Source organism: Apis mellifera, linkage group LG2 (assembly GCF_003254395.2).
Source record: "Apis mellifera strain DH4 linkage group LG2, Amel_HAv3.1, whole genome shotgun sequence".
NCBI lineage: Eukaryota > Metazoa > Arthropoda > Insecta > Hymenoptera > Apidae > Apis > Apis mellifera.
Window position 1 is genome coordinate 12,305,914 of NC_037639.1, and position 19,767 is coordinate 12,325,680.

At 41.8% G+C, this 19,767-nt stretch overlaps 2 protein-coding genes across 6 annotated transcripts in view; one reads left to right on the top strand and one right to left on the bottom strand.

Annotated features, from left to right (window-relative positions):
• The first annotated feature begins 293 nt into the window (after positions 1-293).
• Positions 294-19,767, top strand: part of LOC410852 (protein Fe65 homolog) — a 114,081-nt gene continuing 94,607 nt past the window's right edge. The window contains exons 1-2 of one of the 5 annotated variants that reach the window (XM_006569087.3): positions 294-618; positions 13,914-13,970. The gene's annotated coding sequence lies outside the window, so the exon portion shown is untranslated. The remainder of the gene's footprint in view (positions 619-13,913; positions 13,971-19,767) is intronic. The other 4 variants (XM_006569090.3, XM_006569091.3, XM_394328.7 and 1 more) reach the window with 4 other exon arrangements.
• On the bottom strand, positions 11,562-13,365 carry LOC724211 (cytochrome P450 9e2). Its single transcript, XM_001119981.5, has one exon. It carries the CDS (start codon positions 13,242-13,244, stop codon positions 11,754-11,756), a length of 1,491 nt encoding a protein of 496 aa, XP_001119981.4. The 5' UTR covers positions 13,245-13,365; the 3' UTR covers positions 11,562-11,753.

Sequence of the window (19,767 nt, forward strand, 5' to 3'; positions counted from 1 at the left end):
GGGAGCTAACTTCAAGGATTGCTTTTCTAAACGAGCGTTAAAAACAATGGTAGTTAATGAGTACGTATTCTCATGAGTAAAGTGAAGTGTACAGTGTGTATATGCATAAATATCAGTGGCCGAAATTTCGGGAAATCGTTCCGATAGTTGTTACGAGGGCAATCGTAGAAATTAGCGAACAATACGGACGAAAACCAACATTCCTGGATGTTGCTTGTTGGTGGGGATTGGAGGGGTGGCCAATAGCGTTTGCGCGGGAGAAAGGTACAAAACGGGGGACATATTCGTAGGGGGATCATAGGAACGCGGTCGTATCGTCGCTCGGCAGCGCCGCGACGCCCTCGAGGCGAACTAGACGTAACACTCTGTGCTCGACACTACTGAGACTTTTCGACGTTTCTAACCTTGTCTTGGCGCTGTGTGCTGTTCCGTTCGTTTATACAGTAATATAGTGTCGTGCGTTCTCTTTCACATTCTTCTTTTACAAGTCAGTTTTTTTGGTTTTGTGATTATCAGTTCGAGGTGAATCATTCAATTTTTGGACAAGAAAAAGAAAGGAAAATCTGGTGACACGAAAATTGCACACGTCTTAGGAACGAAATACTCTAAATTTACACGGTAAGCGTCCTTTTTTTTCTTAAATACGAACTTTTCGAAAGTCAATTGCATCTTTCGCAATGGTTTTAAATTATTGTCAATTGTCCGTATCTCCAAACATTTAAACGGAATTCTCTTTGAATCAACTCGTTCTATAGATCCATTCGCATGCTGCCTATTTCGCGCGAAATTTTTGAAGAAAAAAATTGTATATCTCGCAATATTATATAAATTATATATCGATAAATAATCATGTTTTACAATCGGTATTTTTGGTGAAAACGATAGTTTGCTCGTTATTAGTTTGTTAGGTCAACGAGGACATCAACGGCGTGCGAATTCGCGTTTAAATTCTATTCGAATGACGCAATTGGCTATGTTCTATATTTTTACATTTTCCTCGTAACACTTATGAATAACAAAACGTTGAAGTATTGTATAAACAAGATACGAATGTAACATGCCCTGAAATACTTTATTATTTTTATATTACGTACATGTTACAAAAATAAGAAACCAGTTGCACTTTAGATGAGCAAATTATTTTTCTATAGAGGGCAATAGTGTAATTTTCTGTGCATGGCCTTGACACAGTTGATTTGCCTGAATAGTCGATAAAATAAACTGTCTACAGTTTTAAGAACATATTGAAAATATTTCGCGTCGAAAATTTCCCGAATAGTTAGAAAATTTGATATATTTTTATTATATAATTTATCAATATTTACAAGTACTTGTAATTTATTTTTACGATTAAATTTTACGAGGATTTCACAAAGTGACGATCAAACGACGATCGATCCTCTTGAATAATATTTAAAGACATAGCTAAAGGTCGGCCAACTTGGCTGTTAAATTGCCTGACACGCTTTTCTCCTTGAAATTCTATTGTATATTATAGATTTTACGGTTCATGAAACAATATCTTCGTGACTTTATGTTTATTATTTCTCATTTATATTCTTCGATCGTATTATTCTTGGTATTTAAAGATTTACCATCAAACATCTTTTCCCAAACGCGAGACTAAATAAATCGTTTAGAAAATAACTCTAATGACGATGCCGACAAAGCGGGAGAAGCGACAAAGGGAATGTAACCACAATTTTGTATCCCACCTCTTTCTCTTTTCATTCTCTCGTTTTCGTTCTTTCGAAACATCGAACGTGTCCCTTGCGCAAACGACAAAACCTCGCCCTCTTCGTTTCTATTTTTTTTTCTTTCTTTTTTTAATTTTTCTTCTTTATCGTGACCAGGGCCAGAGAAAACTAGCCACGGATGTTTTTCCTTCCCTTCGCTCCATCTCCATCGTTTCTTCTCCCGTTCTCGTTCTCATTCTCGTTCTCGTCCTTCGCCTCTCGCTTCCCATCTTCTTTTCTCTAGGCTTTTCCTTTGTCTCCCTGGAAACCTTGCGGTAGTTATGCGACGTTCAGCCCAGCCGCTTGGCTGGTGGGGTTGGAAAAAGGGGAAGGAGGTGACTCGAAGTTGCGTGGGTGGGGGGCATCGGGGTTGAGGGTTGAAGGAGGAGAGGATACGGTCCTGAACGTGACTTGGATGCAATATTTAAAAGCGGCACAACGTCAATACTCCACTCTCTCTCTTTCTTTCTCTCCCTCTCCCTCTCCCCCTCTCTCTCTCCTCCTTCTAGTGCTGTTTCCCTTCTTTTTCGGCGACATCTTTGCGATCCCCTTTACGATCGGTTACAACAAGACGATCCTGAATCGTGGTGGCTCGGTCTGATCTTAACCCGACATCCTTCCCTTACCACTAAGGGGATCGTTGTTCGGTCTGAAGGGAGCTAGTCTAATGTTTCCTGAAATTCGTTGCTTCTCGTCCCTCCTCGGTATACCACTGACCGGTAGTCGTGTTTCTCCAACCAAATTCCTCCGTTTAACTTTCGCATTCCTCGAAAATCTTATCCCCTTTGCATCGGTAACAGGAAATTAGCCGAGGGTGCGTGAAGAATTCTCGTATATTTTCGCGATAAAGAAATATAAGAATGAACGCAATTTATCGGCCGGTAATTCATTCGGGACGACGGTTAAATTTTAGATCGCTTCGACCACGAGAATTATTGCCATACTCGTCTTCCCTAATATCGCTAAAATATTCCGCTTCGGGAATATTTTATCAATTTTTGACTGCTGCTCGGTAATTTATTTCTAATGTCTTCCTCTGTGGCGGTCGGGGTGGCGAAACGGAGAAAGAAAGAAAGAAAGAAAGGAAGAAAGAAAAAAAGGAACGGAGCGGCGGCGTGATATAAAAGGGCGAGAAAATGCAGGAAGTTATGACAATTATGAGAAGGGGAGGAAGAAACGTCTAGGTGTGCGACGGCTCGTGAAATGAAATCGGGGACGGGAGACGATCGTTTATAAGTTCGACAGATGGAATTTCTCTTTTCATCCGTTTCTTTTCTCCTTATATTTTTTTTTCTCCCGCGTGGAACTACGGATCATTCGATAAATGGGCCCCCCTATGATCCAATTAAGACGGAGGGAAAAATGAAGGAAGCGTACATTCCATTTGATTTTTGCCAATGTTATTAAGGGAAACAAAAATCTTGCAGTTCATTCGATTATATCGGAATCCGGTTCCTCTTCTTTTCCAAGTATTTTTCCCTTTTGTTGACTCGATCACGCACAATCTCACCAGTTCTTCTTTTCCCAGTAAGTCCATCGGGAAATTTTCAAACATTTTCCGTCGCGTGGAAACTTACGAAAGGAAAGAGAGTTTTAATTAAAAGGAAACTAGACAAAGTTTTATCGTTCTGTACTTACATATTTTTCGTTCTTTATCCTTGTTCGAATTTTTAATAATTCGATATATTCGAAGATCGTACAGAATTGGTTTTTCGTTTGATTTACGATTATTCGATTAAAATTTTATTAATCAAATTTCCAATATTATGATTTATTCACGAATTATGTCAAGCTTGATGCAGTTTCATTTCATTTCATATTATTTCGAAGGAAGGATACGATATGTTCTCTCGCGTATTTATTATAAAAATAAAATGCACTCTATAGGTAAAAAAATTTTATTAATGTTGTTAATTTAATATCGATAGTATTAATTTTAACCACGATATATATCGAATAACATTAATAAAGTAATATTTTAACATTATCGTATTCTATTAGGCATGATCACTTTATTAGATATTATTTGCAATTGCCAATGTTCGATATCCAAATTCGATGTATTTATTTGAAAATCTCGTATTTATAATATTACTTAATTTAAAAAAGATACGAATTCCTTATCGAGTTTTAATGTCATTATCGTGCTAATCAATAACGTAAATTTCAACAAATGTGTTTCGAACGTTCTTTCAATTGCCGATACTTAACTATGACCGTAAAAAATAATTATATCATAACGTGGAATATAGCCAAGGGTGGAATAAATTTATGATGACCTTTACGAAACTCTGTTTCTCGAGAATTCGTAAAATTTAAAGGCTTATTTCTTTAGCGAACCGTTAGAGAAAGCGAATTCTCCGGCAGAAATTGGCGAAATAGCAGGTAAAACGCTAACACCCCTCTGTTCGACCTTACTTTGCACCCTCTTGCGCTCGGTTCGGCATTGTCAGTAATTCTCGGATATCGCTTTATCTGAAATTTAATCCGAGGTCAAATCCCCTTATTTACAAAGAAAACACGGGAAACGAGAAATTATTTTCATCCTCCGGGGGATATCTGGAAATTATTCGGGAAATTTATTCGAACAAGAAGGATGGAAAAATGCGTAACTAACACGTGATGCAAAAAATTGCATCGAACATTGAATTACTCTGATCCTATTGAATTTCTCTCCACGGATAATGGAACGTGTTTGAACTCCATTCCCATTCTACGACCGTTTTCTTTTTTTTTTTTTTTTTCCTTATATTTCGTTTTATTCCCATGCTCTTGCCCTTGACTTTCTCACCCTTACCGTCTTCGAATATCTCCTTATCCCGAGCTTAATTCGCGAAAGGAACGGTCGATGGAGGGCGTGTCTGGATGTTCAAGAAGAGCAATTACGAGGAGAGAAAAATTTCACGCTCCACGCGGGAGGGATGGCTCGCTATGATAACAACATATTTCACGATTTCTTTTCTTTTCTTTTTTTAAATCGAACTCGACAATTTGCAAAGGAAGGAATTTAAGGTATGTTTTCGAGAAAACATTTCTCGAACCTCGTTAACCTTTTTTGCGTATTCATCTTCTTTCAACGTGATCGTATTAAATTTTTTTTATTCGATAGCTTACACGGTTACAAGTGATGCATATTCCAGCTTATTCGCGACGCTTTAGCCAAGGACTATCTGTAATCAATATTTGCGTGTCGCTTTCACGTACAGTACTAACTGTTATTGACCGAAATGCCACTTGCTCTTGAACGCCGCGCCGTTTCCTTCGATAATCACCCTATAAGGATTCCGAAAGGGATCCACGAATCTATAGATTTACACTTAATTCTGATACGTTCTGGGAAACCCGTTTAGATAGTAACCGGTACCGTGATACCGGATTTATGAACTCGCCGCGCACCTATTAAATTCAATAATGGCGCGAAGGGTGATGATTTACGAATCCTTTCGCACCGATCAACCCGAAAGCGAACAGCCTCGATCGAGAAAATTTAACGGAACGGAAATTTTAACGGAAAAGGAGGGGGGGAGGGGGAAGAAATTCGTTCGTTTTTCCCTTTAAAATCGAATCTCGGCGAATAAATTTCGTACGTGAGACCGTTAAGAGTATAAGACTGGTAAAATATTTATTTTCTAGCGTAATTGCGTATCGCGCTCCAGCAGCGTTTAATAGTTGAACGTATATTTACGTCGCAGCGGAAGCTTTACGAGCTTGTTCGTTTCTTAAGCGATATTCAACGAGGAAAATTGTAGCTGGAAGATGGTTTAACCAGTATACAGGCAAGTTCGAGTAACGCAGAAATGAACGAATGATAAAAAAAGAAAAGCATCGGGAAAAGAAGAAATCGAATCGTTTCGTCGTATCGCGGAAACGTAATGAAATTATTCGTGGCGCAAAGGCGAGCCGATTTTCATCCAGGTCAAAGATACTATTATAATTTCGCGTAACTCGTCTCGTAACTCGCTCCATCGACTCAGAGCGCGGAGTTTGTCTCGTTGCTTCTTGGTTTACCAAAGAAACCTCTCTTCGTTATATAGCGTTACAACGTAACGGTGGAAGTCCCCGGAGAACTTTCGACCTGGAAATTCAATTTCCATCGCGAGGTTCGCGGTAATGTTTTCGCGACTTTCTCCCTTCTTCTTCTTCTTTTTTTTTTTCCCCCCTCTTTATTTCTTCTTGCAGCTTATTCGCGCCCCCCACCCCTTTCACGGATCTTGCCTCACTCACGTGGAGAGACGTGGAATACGTAGACAGACAATTTTTGCATCTTTTTTTTTTCTTTCTTCCGCGTATCAAGAATGAAAAAGGGAATCGTGGAGAGGGAGAAACGTATTCGAGGATACGTAAGGGTGGAAAATGCGCATACGTGGGCGATAAGAGGAATGACAAAACGAAGAAACAAGGCCGCGGGTTCATACGGTTGTTTGAAAAATTCAGAAACATTTGCCTCTTATGGATTTTATTTTACGATTCGTTCCTAGGTAACGGAAAAGGAGAAATCGATTTCTCGCGTAACTTTATGGTAGGTGTAATACAAACTGGATGATGGTAAGCGTTGCCACCGACAGCTGTCAGACGTATAAAATGCCTTCGACTGTTGCATTCGATATATCACGTATATAAGTTTTAAAGTCGTGACCGTTCTCCTTGGCGTAGTATATACACATACACATACATATACGCACACATGCTCTTTGAAGCTCGTTTCTCGTAATAACGTAATGTATCGATCGCCTCTTCTGTACTTCTATTATCCGGATTACACGATAATATTTGAACACGCGTATCCAGATGTTAATATCTTAAGTTAGATTGAGCGGAAAGGAGGAAGGTCGTATCTCATAGAGGGGAAGGAATACACCTGTTACACCGTTGAACGGATACCGTCCACCCGTATGCATATGCATATGCATGCTCCCAACTCGCAACAATATAATCGCCATAGATACCTCGCACGAAACAAAAGAGTATCGCGAATTTTTTCCTCCCCTTTTCGCGAATAAATTCTCAGAATAATTTTAATGAGACGGAGCGAAAGAAAATTTTCGCGCAATTTCGACGGTTTCGATGATCGAAGGAAAAGCGTGGCGTTGCAGGATCGGCTTACATCCCCCCTTTCCTCCGACAATATTGAGGTTTGTACCGTCCACGGTTCAAGGGTGATGCTTAAAGGCTGATGTCCTATCGCTATCCTAGTATCTCGGCGAGACTAACTGGCAGAAAGGGTCGTGGCGCGTCGATGTGATGCGGTGTTGTGAGTGTGCTGAGACGCGCATAGACGCGTGCACGGTGTCACGCGCGCGTGGGTGTGTACGTTCACCATCTTTACCAGCTACAGAGGGATAACACCAGTTTATGTCCTTGGGAGGTCGTAAAGATACCGGCAGACATGCTTTCGCCGTTTTCTCCCTCTTTCTTTCTCTCGTCGAGGCTGACTCACGGAGGAATCCATCCGTTCGTATATACGAACAGACAAAATCAGACGCAACGAAATTGCCTCTCTTCCCCTCCCCATCGATCTGCCCGTTTGTAGAAGGAAGATCGATCGATTCGTTCATTAGCCACGCGATAAATAAGAGGGAGGAAGCGTGGTGTATTAACTTTCGCGCCTCGAAGCGAAATCTAGCGTCTCGAATCGAATTTAAAAGTAAGCCATCGTGATCGATTAATGTTGTTTAGGGATAATCGCGAGATCGTTGAATTCGCCTTTTTTTCTTTTTTGGCGCGCACTATTTTTCGTCACACTCTCTCCATCGTCTTTCTTCTCCCTGGTTATTCGAAAGCTGGTGGTGGACGACGCCGCACTTTATCAGCTAGGAAATGCCAGAGAGTCGCGCATTGTGACCGGCCGAGATTAAAAGCTATTGTTTCCGCGCTTGCTCCGCTCCAAATCGAACGATGATCGAAAGGAAGGGCGAGAGAGAGAGATAGAAATATTTGTTTCCGAGTGTTCATTTGCTACCACATCGTATATACCGCATCGTATATACCCCGCTAATCTCTTCGGTAATAGAACTTTTCCTCTTATATGAACGAGCTACTTCTGTTAGTGGCCCCTCTCAGCGATGATAGGATTTTATCGATGTTTGAACAGTTATCCGTTTCATCTCGTTATTGTTCGAACGATTCATTTTATTTTTGCCCCACCGCTCGGTCGAGTGATCGATACTTTGCCAACTGATAACATTTAACTGCACAGACTTTCCTGGTTATTACGGAGTTTCATACCGGTCCCCGTGTAAACTGTGCAAAACGGATAAAAACGATCCGCTTTATATTGAAACCTATTTTCGTTGTAAAAACGGAGGAGAGCGAGGATCCAGCGCGTGCACACCGTTTTCGTAATGGCATCCCCACGGACGGGGTTGCGCATTTTTCAACGTTACAGGCGGAATAATACAATTGAAAAAAAGAAGAAAAGAAAGAGAGAGAGAGAGAGAGAGAAAGAAAGAAAAAAAGAAAGAGCAATTTGCGAGGGGATCGTTCAGGATGCGGATACCGGTGTCACTAATTCACGGATTGACAAGAATAGAAATGACTTATTCTCTATAATCTGCCATGGATCCCTCTCTCGCGAAAGTTTCGCCGGCTAAATGAACCCTTAAATCACTCGGACACGATTTATTATCGTTATTACGCGTCGTCGCGAAGTGGGAGGCCGCCAGAAGCGGAGAAACGGACGAAAATCGAAAAATAGACGGACAGCGGGAAAAGAGGGGGGAGGGGGGAGGAGGTTGGGATGGGATTGGCGTTAGTGTTTACCGGCCGTTCCCGCGGGAATCAACCGTTGGTAGCACTGAATGGCACTATTTACTTCACCCCGCTCACCGATTCGCAGCGGCAATGTTTCAAACTCCTTTTTTTTCTCTCTCTCTCTCTCTCTCCACCTCTACTTTGCTGCCCACGTTTCATACGTTCTTGTTTCACCGGCAATCTCAAAAAAGTTCTTTAATATAAATCGTGTTAGAAGGGTTGAAATGAAATTTTCCGCCACCCCGCGATTTCCATTATACGCCTCGCCGATAACGGTGCGTGATACCTTTGATGATCTTCGAGAGATTTTCTTGCATCCTTTGGAAATGAATTCTTTTAAAACAATTAATTATACAATCCCTCCGTTATATTTGAAATCATCAATTTTCGGCGAGAGGAAAAGGTGTCAAATTTTCGAGCTACGATTCCCTGACTATTAGTCCTATAGTCGCGTTGTTCGCGGTGCGCGCGCGTGTGGTATTTGTGTGCGGACGTGGCGCTGACGTGGATTATAGGAAATTGTGCAAGGGAGAAAATCAGTGTACGCAATCGAACGAGTTGCGGAGGGAAAGAGATAAGGGGAGACAAAGAAAGACGCAAAGCTTGCGGGAAGAGAGAGAGAAGGGTGATTCTAGCAGGAATACTGAAAGAGAGGAATCCTTTCCAGGGCGATGCCTAGCTCCTAATTGCATGCCAGAGAGTGACTGCATCTCTTCCTCCTTCTCCCTACCATTTTCACCGTCTCTATTCCACTCTCGTTCCTCCTCTCTCGCGCGGTGAGTATTTGCAAGCTTCAAGCTCTCCCTGCCCCCCCACAACAGTACGCCACTCCGGAAACGTGGCATAAGAAACGTTATTGCGCCACTCCGTGAAATTTCCTGCTACGACCCTGTCGCTATCCCCCTCCTCCTTTCTCCATTCCTTCTCCTTCCTTTACCCTCGGCGACGTGCATTCGGAAAAGGCGGCGAGCAAGTATATTACGTTCTGGGTTGACGTTCTTCCGCTATCCTTTCAACCGGGACGCTAATATCGTCGAACAAGAAAGAAAGAAATACACGGAGAGGAGAAGAACAAAAGTAGTCCGGGAGGGATCTCTTTTTTTCTCTTTTTAGATTTATCTTTTTTATATATACCGCGTTGAAATTACTAATCGAAGCTTTATTTTCTTTTTTTCCTCTTCTTTCTCTCTTTGTATCCTTCAGTTAGGAATATACTTTTCGTCGAATAATTGGCGATCGAATGAAAATCGATTTGAAAAAGGAGGGAGGGGAAAAAAAAAAACAATAATAAAAGTGAGAAGAATCGAGAGTTAGTCGAGAAGGGGATTTAGACGACAATGGTGGCAAGTATTTAATGTCTATTGAAGGAGGTTTGATTTATTGCCGTAGCTCCAGTCAAAAACAATCGAATTCGTCGGGTATTCCGCTGGTAATATTCCATTTAAGAGGATTAGTTCGCTCCGTAATTTTCAATTTACTGCATCGCTGTTATCGCTGCCCGTTTTAATTAAATCAAATCCAGCTTCCGCCTCGCCTCTTCCATTCCAAGTTGTCGCCCGTTTATACGCGAGATGTTTAACCATCGGTTTTCCCCTCCTCTCGATAAAAAATAAAAAAAAAAAACTTACTCCTTGCGTCTAACTCTTACGGGGCGTCTTCGTTGCCCCGCCACGACGTTTCCACCCCCGTTAAAGAAAGGCGGTTCTTCCGTAGACGTAGCCGAGGGATACTGGTCGCCCTCTATACCTGTTGATCCCTTCCTCGTCCTCGATTCCATTCCGCTCGTCCTTCCACGCGAGCACGGAAGGGAGACTAAATAACCGGTGGCGGAATTATGCTAGCTTCTCGAAAAGCGATAAAATAAATCATGCCGCCGCGAGGACACGCGCGTTACACGACTCCTCCTGTGTCTACCTATCCTCTCCGTTCGATTCTACCTTCGATACGCGGGAGAAGAAAACCGGCGAGCCGGCTCTCTCCCACGGGAAATCAGAGAAAGATGCACTACCACTACGCGAACAACTCTTTCCCCCTCGCCCGCCACCCTCGAACCACCCTCTTTCTTCTTTATCGTCGTTACCCGCCCTTCCCTCTCCCCACTTCCTTCTTTTTTTTCTTCGAACATTCGTTCGCGGAACGACCGTTTTCGCGTTTAGCGCGTCTTCTGATGGTGGAACCAATCGGGATAAGAGAGAGAGAGAGAGAGAAATGATAAGGGATAAAGAATAGGTGATGTCGATCAAGGAATGGGGAAATAATTTATATTCGGATATATATATATATATATATATACTTATCACGGAGATTACACGGATAAAACAATTGGAAAATTGATTGTTATCTAATTGCCTCGTAAACCGATAAACACCGAGTTTATACAACGGGTTTAATAGTTAAAAGAACGTAATATCTGATATCGAGAATCGGGAATTAATTACGATTATTTACATAGCGAAGGTAATTTCGAAATACAGAGCGGTCCATTATTGAACTTTGTAACTAATTAATTTCCCGACCTACGTGAATATAATCGGTGTGATTATAATTTTTGTAAATATTTTATTATCTCATCGCGTATATCACCTCTTCTCTCTTTAGTTGCATCGACGGACCATTCTGTAACGAATTATATATATTTCTTTATTTATCGAAAACGCACGTGAGTTTTGCATCATCAGTTTATCGTTTCTTTTATAAAATACGTTATAAACGATACGATATACATATGAAATATAAAACGTGTACACACACACACACACACACACGCACACAAGTATTTGACGCAGTTGTGTGTACATAGCAATAGTGAACACGGGAAACCACTCAGGAAACTCGTTCCCTACATTCTGAGACACGTGAGATAGACCTGCACTCGGCATACTCCCATAAATTCGCTATTCGTCTCCTTCTTTTCCTTTCATTTATTTATCTGCTTTTTATTTTTACGTAACGATCAATTGAAATCAAAGAATCATGTACATGTATATATATATATATATATATATATATATATATATATATATATATTTTTTTTTTTCCATCGATTCGTTAACAAGATTCGATTGAAATGAAATATAAAAAAATAAGAGCAAAATTTTATTATCGTTTATCTCTTGAAGATAATGTATCTGTAAGAATGTCATGTAACGCGAACATTCCTCTATATCGAATTTTTCTTCTAAACACGAGCAATAAAGATCGCAATAACAATCAACTCGAACTTTGACTGCACAATTATACATGTATGTATAATTTCTCGATAAGGCTTCAGGCTTTCGAAATGAGTACCCAACCACCACCTAACGGGGCCGACAGGAAATAAGTCGGCGACAATTTCAACGGTAGTTGCATTTTCGGCGAAACCTCGAGTTTGTAGTCTTTCATCAATGTAGCCAAACAACTCTTCATCTGGAGCATAGCCATTCTCATTCCTACGCAAATTCTCGGTCCTTCGCCGAACGGAATGAACGCCATCTTTTCTATTCTTTGCTTATTCTCATCGCTGAATCGTTCCGGATCGAATATCTCTGGATTGTCCCAATATTTCGGATCTTTGTGCAATCCACAGATCGGTATCAATAATTCGGTGCCAGGTTTCGCGCGATAATTCAATCCGTCCGAGCCTTGCAATTCGAACTCGTCCGTGCATATTTTGCCCAGGAAACCTAGAGCCGAGAAATATCTTTGCGACTCGCTGATCACTTGGTTCATGTACGTCATGTCCTTGAGAGCCTCGAACGTTAACACGCCTCCGTGTTTCTCGAGCGTCGATCTCACTTCCTTTCTCAATTTTTCTTGGACGTCTTGGTGAATGGCCAATTGGCATCCGATGAAATTAAGCGTGACGCTGGACGTTTCGACCCCGTCCAGATAGAAGGAAACCGCGTGAGCCGCCACAATCTCCTCGTCGATCTTCTCTCCCGTCTGCTCCATCTCGATCATTAATTGGATGAAATCGTTTCTGGGTATCGGATCGCTCTTCCTCAGCTCTAAATTTTTCTTCACCACTGTCCTGAAGAATTTGTCGTGTTTCGTAGGCAGGAATTGTATCCTCAATAGTTTGGTAAGAAAGGGAAAATGTACGATGATCCCAATTAAAAACGTATCCAAGAAATCGTTATTGTCGAGGTTGGTAAACATGGATTGTACCTTGTCATCCTCGAAACAGAAGCCTTCGATTCCTAAGCCGGCATTGGCCACAACCTCGCTCGTAAATTTTAGAAACAACGACTTCAACTCGACTTCGTATTTCTTACTCGATTCTAGCCGCCTGTCCAAAAAGTTTCGAAATTTTGTACACACTTCGTACACGGCTGCGAAAAGGATTTTTAATCTCGCGTTGCTGAACGCATAAGTCAAACGTTTCCTTCCCGTCTGCCATAATTCTCCGTAACAGAAAAATGGATTTTTCGCTAACAAAGGGTCCAATTTTGGGTCGATTTTAACCGCATTTTCGTGGAATTTCGAGAAATTACTTTGCAACACGGTTTTAATCAAATTGATATCGCGAAGAATCAGCACCGGTTTCATTCCTTTGTACATTCCAACCATACTGTGATTCGAATCGCGATATATCTCTTCGATTATTTCACTGTAACTTTGTTTCTTCATTATCAGAGGTAGAAAATGACCGATTATCGGATAGTATCCTTTGCTGTACGGAATCCCATTCCTCTTCCAATACGTGTATTTTAAATAGAGGTAGAAGCACAATAATAATAACGCACCCGTAACGAGAGTCAAAAACGCAGAAGCCATTTTCTTTTTTTCGCCGAGAAAAAAACTGAACTTGTTGAAAAAAAGAAAAAAAAAAAAAGTTCGCTATTTATAAGTTCACGACTGATAGTTTCGAATACAGGACACGAAGTGGTGACGGTATGGAAGAACAATCCAATTTAAACTCTCGTATCGTCCCACTCTACTTGTTATCATTATACGTATTATACGCAGTTACACTTGTCAGTAAAAATATGAAACGGAGGTCATATTAGATGAATCGTGTTCATCTCTTTCTGCTCCTCTCTTTTCCGCCTTTTATAGCGATAATAGATGTATAAAGAACGCAAATAATTCGTACAAATAACACGGTAGCTAGTATATTATATCAACATGACTGATATAAAAGACGCAATATGTTGTATTAATATATAATTAAATATTATTTACGAGACTATAAGATAAGTGTATCATCTTCGATAATTAATACACGCATTAATCAAAAAACAAAACTTTTATGTATGAAATTCATCGAGAAATATTTCGCTCAACTCGAGCAACTGTATAAATATCGGAGATAAAACGACTTGACCTTGAAAAAAAACGACCTGAGCTTTGAAATGATTGCAATGATAAAGCGATTATTTAATCATTGCTCTCGTTCACGTTCCATTTTATTTAAATTGTATATCGCAGTATTTCCTGTTACAGCTACACTCTGTTTAATGCAGCGGCCTTCTCGAAGCGGTAAACTTTATGAAAACTTTGGTAAGTACTGTAGAGATTCGTAATTTATCCTCCTTTCGCAATGATACACCCAGAGAGAGAGAGAGAGAGAGAGAGCCAGAGCGTACCTTTAGACTAATGGCTAGGCTCTACGAACTCTGTTCGTTTTCACACTAGCCAAACTATCGGAAAACTGTTTTGTTTTCCGGGAAACTCTTAGCCTGTTCCGTTTCGTGATGCTGCACGCGCGTTATGCGAGAGATAAGTAACAAAAGTACATCAACGAGGATGCTCGAACTTTGCGAGCAATTTATCAGTGTTTTCTACTTTCTATCGCGGATCAATCGATACGAAATTCGTTAAAAAAAAAAATGCGTTTCGACGAAACTCTTAAATTCTTCGATTATCGGAATAATTTTGAACCATGGTGAATCATTGTTGCTCTGTAAAATTTCTTGGTGAAAAAAATATCGCGAAAACAATACATTAACGGAACGATTAAAAGCCAGGAACGATTTCTAGGCGAATTTTGCGCTTCCGTGGAAGCCTGGTAAATGGAGCTTAGATGTAGACCGCTTCCGATAAGGTGTCCTCTCGCCTCTCTTTACCTCTCCGCTCTCTGCCAAAGGCAGCCTCTGGTAATTAAGTCGAGCCCACAGCAACGTCGCTTCCATTGTGCGAGGCAAATGGGCTGTTTAGCCCGGATAGGTACATGACTCCATCCCCCTGTTATTGTGCATGTACCGACGCAATCGATCACCATCTCTGCTTTATTCTTGTACTACCTTCTCTACCTCCTCCTACCATCCCCCCCTTCCTTCTCCGTCTCCCCTTCTTTCGACTCTCCACCGATTTTCTTCCATTCCATCTCTAATTCTGACCTCTTTCTCATTCAACGTCTCCACGTCTCGGTCTTCGATCTTCGAATCGCGTCACATTAAATCCGAAACGTGTTTCAACGGAAAAAGCAATCCGGAAATTTGTTCGCGTTGAACGTGATATCGCGATACGAAATAGAGAGAGAGAGAGAGAGATACTCGTTTCATGGCGAATGACAAAAACTGGCGTGTCGGTCTTTCGTTCCGAAACCTTAGAAACATCCGGGAGGAGGATTTGCAAGAGAACGAGTTTCGAGTTCGAAGCGAATCTGGCCAAATGAAACCCGATTCCGCCTGTAATACGTATCCACGCGCATGTGTGTGTGTGTGTGTGTTTCCTCTTCTGGTATATTCGGGCAAACAGAGGGCGGGCATCGGATCACGCGAGATAGGAACGAAAATATTGTTCCACCAAGTTACATTTCGTTTGTGCCGTGAATGCGTGACACTTTTGTCATCTCTTTATACATACACGATCGTGTCGAAGCTCGAGTCTCCTACTCGAGGATAGGAAATCCAGTTGAAACGAATTCAGGAAAATCCTCTCTGGGGAGTGGACGACTCGTGCCGCTTCCCCTTCCCCGGAACAGTTTCTGCGAACTCTTTGACACCGGGACACTCTTTAAAAACGTGCGAGGAATATCTGAAGCACGCCACTTTAGCGGTAACTACTTGCTCGGCAGGATAGAAGGAGAACATTTTTACCACCCCTCCCTCTCCCCTATTGAGACGGAATTACCACCTCTCGTTCAAGATCATCCCTTCTTCTTTCGACCTCTCATTCGAGTCTCTCTCGAGTGCATATTTATCGTTCGATCTCCATCAATTTTGCGCGAATGATTTTAAATGTTCGATCAATTTTTAATTAGTCTCGCTGAAAATTTCTTTCGTTATTTCGCTTATTCAAATTTGTTCGCAATTACATTGTACAGTTTTTTGTTTTGCCTTAACTTTTGAACTATATATATATATATATATATATATAGTAGAAAGAAATATAAGAAAGCAGTCAGCTCATAACTTTCGTCCCTTTCGAATTTAGTTTCATGGAAAACTTGGGCGACACTTGGCCGAACTTTGCCGACACGTTGCGAATATTTCACACACGCGAGAAGAATGGAGAGACGCGGCTTATTCGGGTATGTACCCTGCTCGGTCGACAAGGGTTGAATTCGACGACTTGATGACAAACGATTATCAATTACCATCGACCACGTTCGATTGTCCTCGTGTAAGACGGATATTGGGCGCCTCCCCCTCCCCATCCCTGGAGTCGATGGTGCCCTTTGTCATTAAACCGCGTTTCTATCGATCAGGCGTGGTTTGGGAACCACCTGACGCTTCGAGGATCTGCCTCGTTCCTGAGGAATTACACCATGTTCACCGCAGATGCACCGATCCCTGGGTGAGTAATGGCTTCCCGAACTGGGGAAACCTTGTCACGGATTCTTAAGGCGATAAATCAACCGAGGCGGAATGCGATGTTTCGTGAATTCGTCAAAAAGGGTGATGTGATACGGAGAGGATATTAGTCGGGAGGAAAGAAAATATTGTTTCTCTATAAAATCGAAGTATCGAGGTTACGTCGAATCGGTAAATCGTTATTCGAAAATTATTTCGATCGCAATTGTGCGATTTTAAGATTAACAATGGGATTATTCATGGTCGACGATTTGTGTCACGCTCTCCACAAAATGTAATAGAGCGGACAGATGGTTTTGAATGAGCGGCGGTGGTTGAAACGTTCGTGACGGAAAATAAAGGCTAGATACGCTTGTATTTAATTTAATATTATTTATAACAGGGATGTTTGTATAACATTACGAGCGAAATATCAGAAAACGAAATAAAAAATGTTTGCATTTTTTAATGAAATGAGATAATCGTATTTCTTCTATTACAATCTTCTAACGATCGATAAGATTAATTGTTTTTTACATTATTACGATAACATTATATATAATCAATCGGTTTTTTTGCCATGTTTAAAAAATGTCAGCGAATGATGTTGCATAAATCTTATTACGTAGAAAATGAATCGTTACTTTTACTATCTGTGTATAAATATAAATATTTATGTTATTTTATATATTCTTAAAACTTTTTTTTTAATTTCGTTAACATTCGCGGAAAAATATCGTACTTTGATACGAGAGATACTCGTTGGAAAAACTATTGAAACGTCTAAATCTACAACGAAGTTAGCTCGAATGGAATTTTCTATCAAATTGAGGATTATTTGCATTCCTCAGACAAATGTTTGTCAGCATTCTCCTCTCCTTCGAGATGATAAATTTCACGTGTATCCCTCGTTCAGATCGTTACACATTCCAATTAAAATCGGTCAAAGATTGAATAAAAAGAAATACTTCGCTTGCTAGAATCGATATATCTTCTTCTTAGCGATTTTGATTTGACGCGAGCTTTAATTTTCCTGCATTCCGTTCAACGGCTATCGTTGTCCTAAACAAAGGTTCGGCCTTCGAAATTTATTTCGACTGGCGCAAGATCCGATAGACAATTCGGGGTGAGAATTTCGGGGTTGGCCTCTTGGCCACGCGAGACTCACGGTTCCCGGAGTTTTCCCTCTACGTACGGTTCTGAGAACCGTAAACTAGAACAAGCTGCCGTGCCCTCTCTGTCTTCCCTCGAGTGTGACCAAGTGGTCTAGAGTTCACTCCTCTCCTCTCTTCGCATTCACGAGTCTCTCTCTTGCCGTCCATCCTCTCCTCCCCTCTTCTTCCACGGCCGTCCCTCTCCCTCCGACGGTCCACGATTTTTAAAATTACACCGAGGTCATCTCTCGAGTGGCTCGCGCTCGCAACAAGTTCTCCGCTACTCGAAAATCGATCGGTTAATTCCAGAGGTGCTCAAAGAACAACTAAGAATTGATGAGGAGAGCGGAAGAAAAGAAAATGGAAATGAGAGGAAAGGAAAAACGGATCACCGAAGCTCGTATATACAGGGACGAGACGATTTTGGAAAAGTTGGGGGCGGAAGCTGACTTTGAAAATATTATCGTTGGCAGGCACGACGTCCTATCGCGCCACAAAAGGGGTGGGACGAGGGTCGAAGGGTGGAGGAGGGGGAGGTCAGTGCATTTTATCGGGCGGTATTTTCACGGAGTGGGAACACGAGCTCGCGGCCAACGGCATGAATGTTTGATGGAGCGAGTCGGATCGGTCGGAAGTAGCGGCGTCGCCTCTCTTTCCGATATTAGCCGTGATAACGTCGCTCGTCGATCAAATAAAAGGTTCGCCCCGATGGAAGCCCCGGTGGAAAGGGAAAAAGATGGAGCGAATAAGTGATTGACGGGAAAAAGGTGGATTAGGAACGATGGGTTGAACCCGTGATTCGCACAGTGCCGCTGTTTTCAACCGTTGAAAATTCGATTGTTTCCATATCGAATTGTTTTTCTTTTTTTCCTCTCTCTCTCTTTTTCCTTTCTTCTCTTACTCGCCGCGTTCGAATCGAACAAAGGAGGGAGAAGAGAAAAGAAGAAAAGAGAAGAGAAACGTGCGCTGTTTAATGCGAACAGTGCGATATAACAGCAATGAAGACTCGTTCCAAATCGCGTTTCGTTCTCCTCCCCCTCGATAATTACTTCGAATCTATTCCGTTCGAAGAAATTACGAAGAGTCGTAATTTTGATGGCCGTGTAAGATAAGAAAGCGAGGCGCGTGTTAGCCTGGTGGCGCCAGGTTGAGAGACCCTGTGCTGGCGCCAGGTTGGCTGGAACCTGACACGCGATCAATCAACCCGCTGCCCTGTCCACTGGCCGGGTTTACTTGCTGGTTTACCTCATCACTTTAGTTTGAATTCGCGCTCTAAATGCGCTGCATAATTTCTGCCTGCGGAACGGAACTAAACAGAAACTTTTAATTAAAATAGCGAGCAGTTTGTTCGTCCAGAAGGCAGCGGCGAATTTAACGAACGTAATTGTGTACGAACGCCCCCTCAATTAAAAAGCTCTTCCAACGATTCTCCAACGAATGGAACCGTTTACGCGATGCGTTTATCGAATCGGGGGGATCAACGATCGTTATCGTTTTCATCCATATCGAATCTTATCGCAACAGCGACCGGTAAAAAAAAAATTTCCACTCGAAAGTATAATACCGGCTCGACTCGTTTCTCGTTCGAAAAAAAAAAAAACAACAACGTATATACATATTTATCCTCCCGTAAATTCTCCTTCCGTGAGAATAACCTCGACTCATTGGTAAATCCTATCGGCTGGATATCGCGCAGGTATCGAATCGCCCAGTTCCAGGTAACGGGCCGTTGTTATTGCTCGTCGATCGAAAATGCGACACACGATTGCTCGCGTCCGTCCCACTCCCGTATTCCTATTAATTCCTCGGATATTGTTTTCGTCGTTGTGTTTACTCGAAGCGAAATGGAACAGCGGTGCGCGAAAGTAGGAACAGTCGTCCCTAAGTAGTCGTTAATAACAGTTCTCGATTCCATTCTTACGTTTCGTCGCTAATTTCCTTTCCTTTCTGCCTTTCCTTAACAAGAATATTCTTCCATCCTCTCTCGTTCCTCGCGTCGCAAGGATGTAACGTTAGATCGGATAAGTTTTCCGTGGCGACGCGTAAAGAAAGTAAAGGAAGAAAGGTAGAGTGAAAAACGTGGTGCGAAATACAGCCGCGAGTTAGATCGCATAAACCGTTTTATTTTCATCGGCGTAGTTAACGCGAGGCGAACATCTACGTATGTAACCTACCTGAGGGAAAAATCTCATTTGGCCGAAGGAACGAAAGGTGTGCGCGCGTGTGTGTGTGTGTGTATATATATAGGCGCGACCAGACGGGATAAAATTACGTCGAGTTTGTCGTCTTTACGAGGTACGGCACGGCGACAGGACGTCGTACGACCGGTGTAACGAGCAGAATCCAGTAAATTACGTCTCGCCTTACCTGGTCGCGTTGCACACGGGCGAAATCCATTTCGGTTCG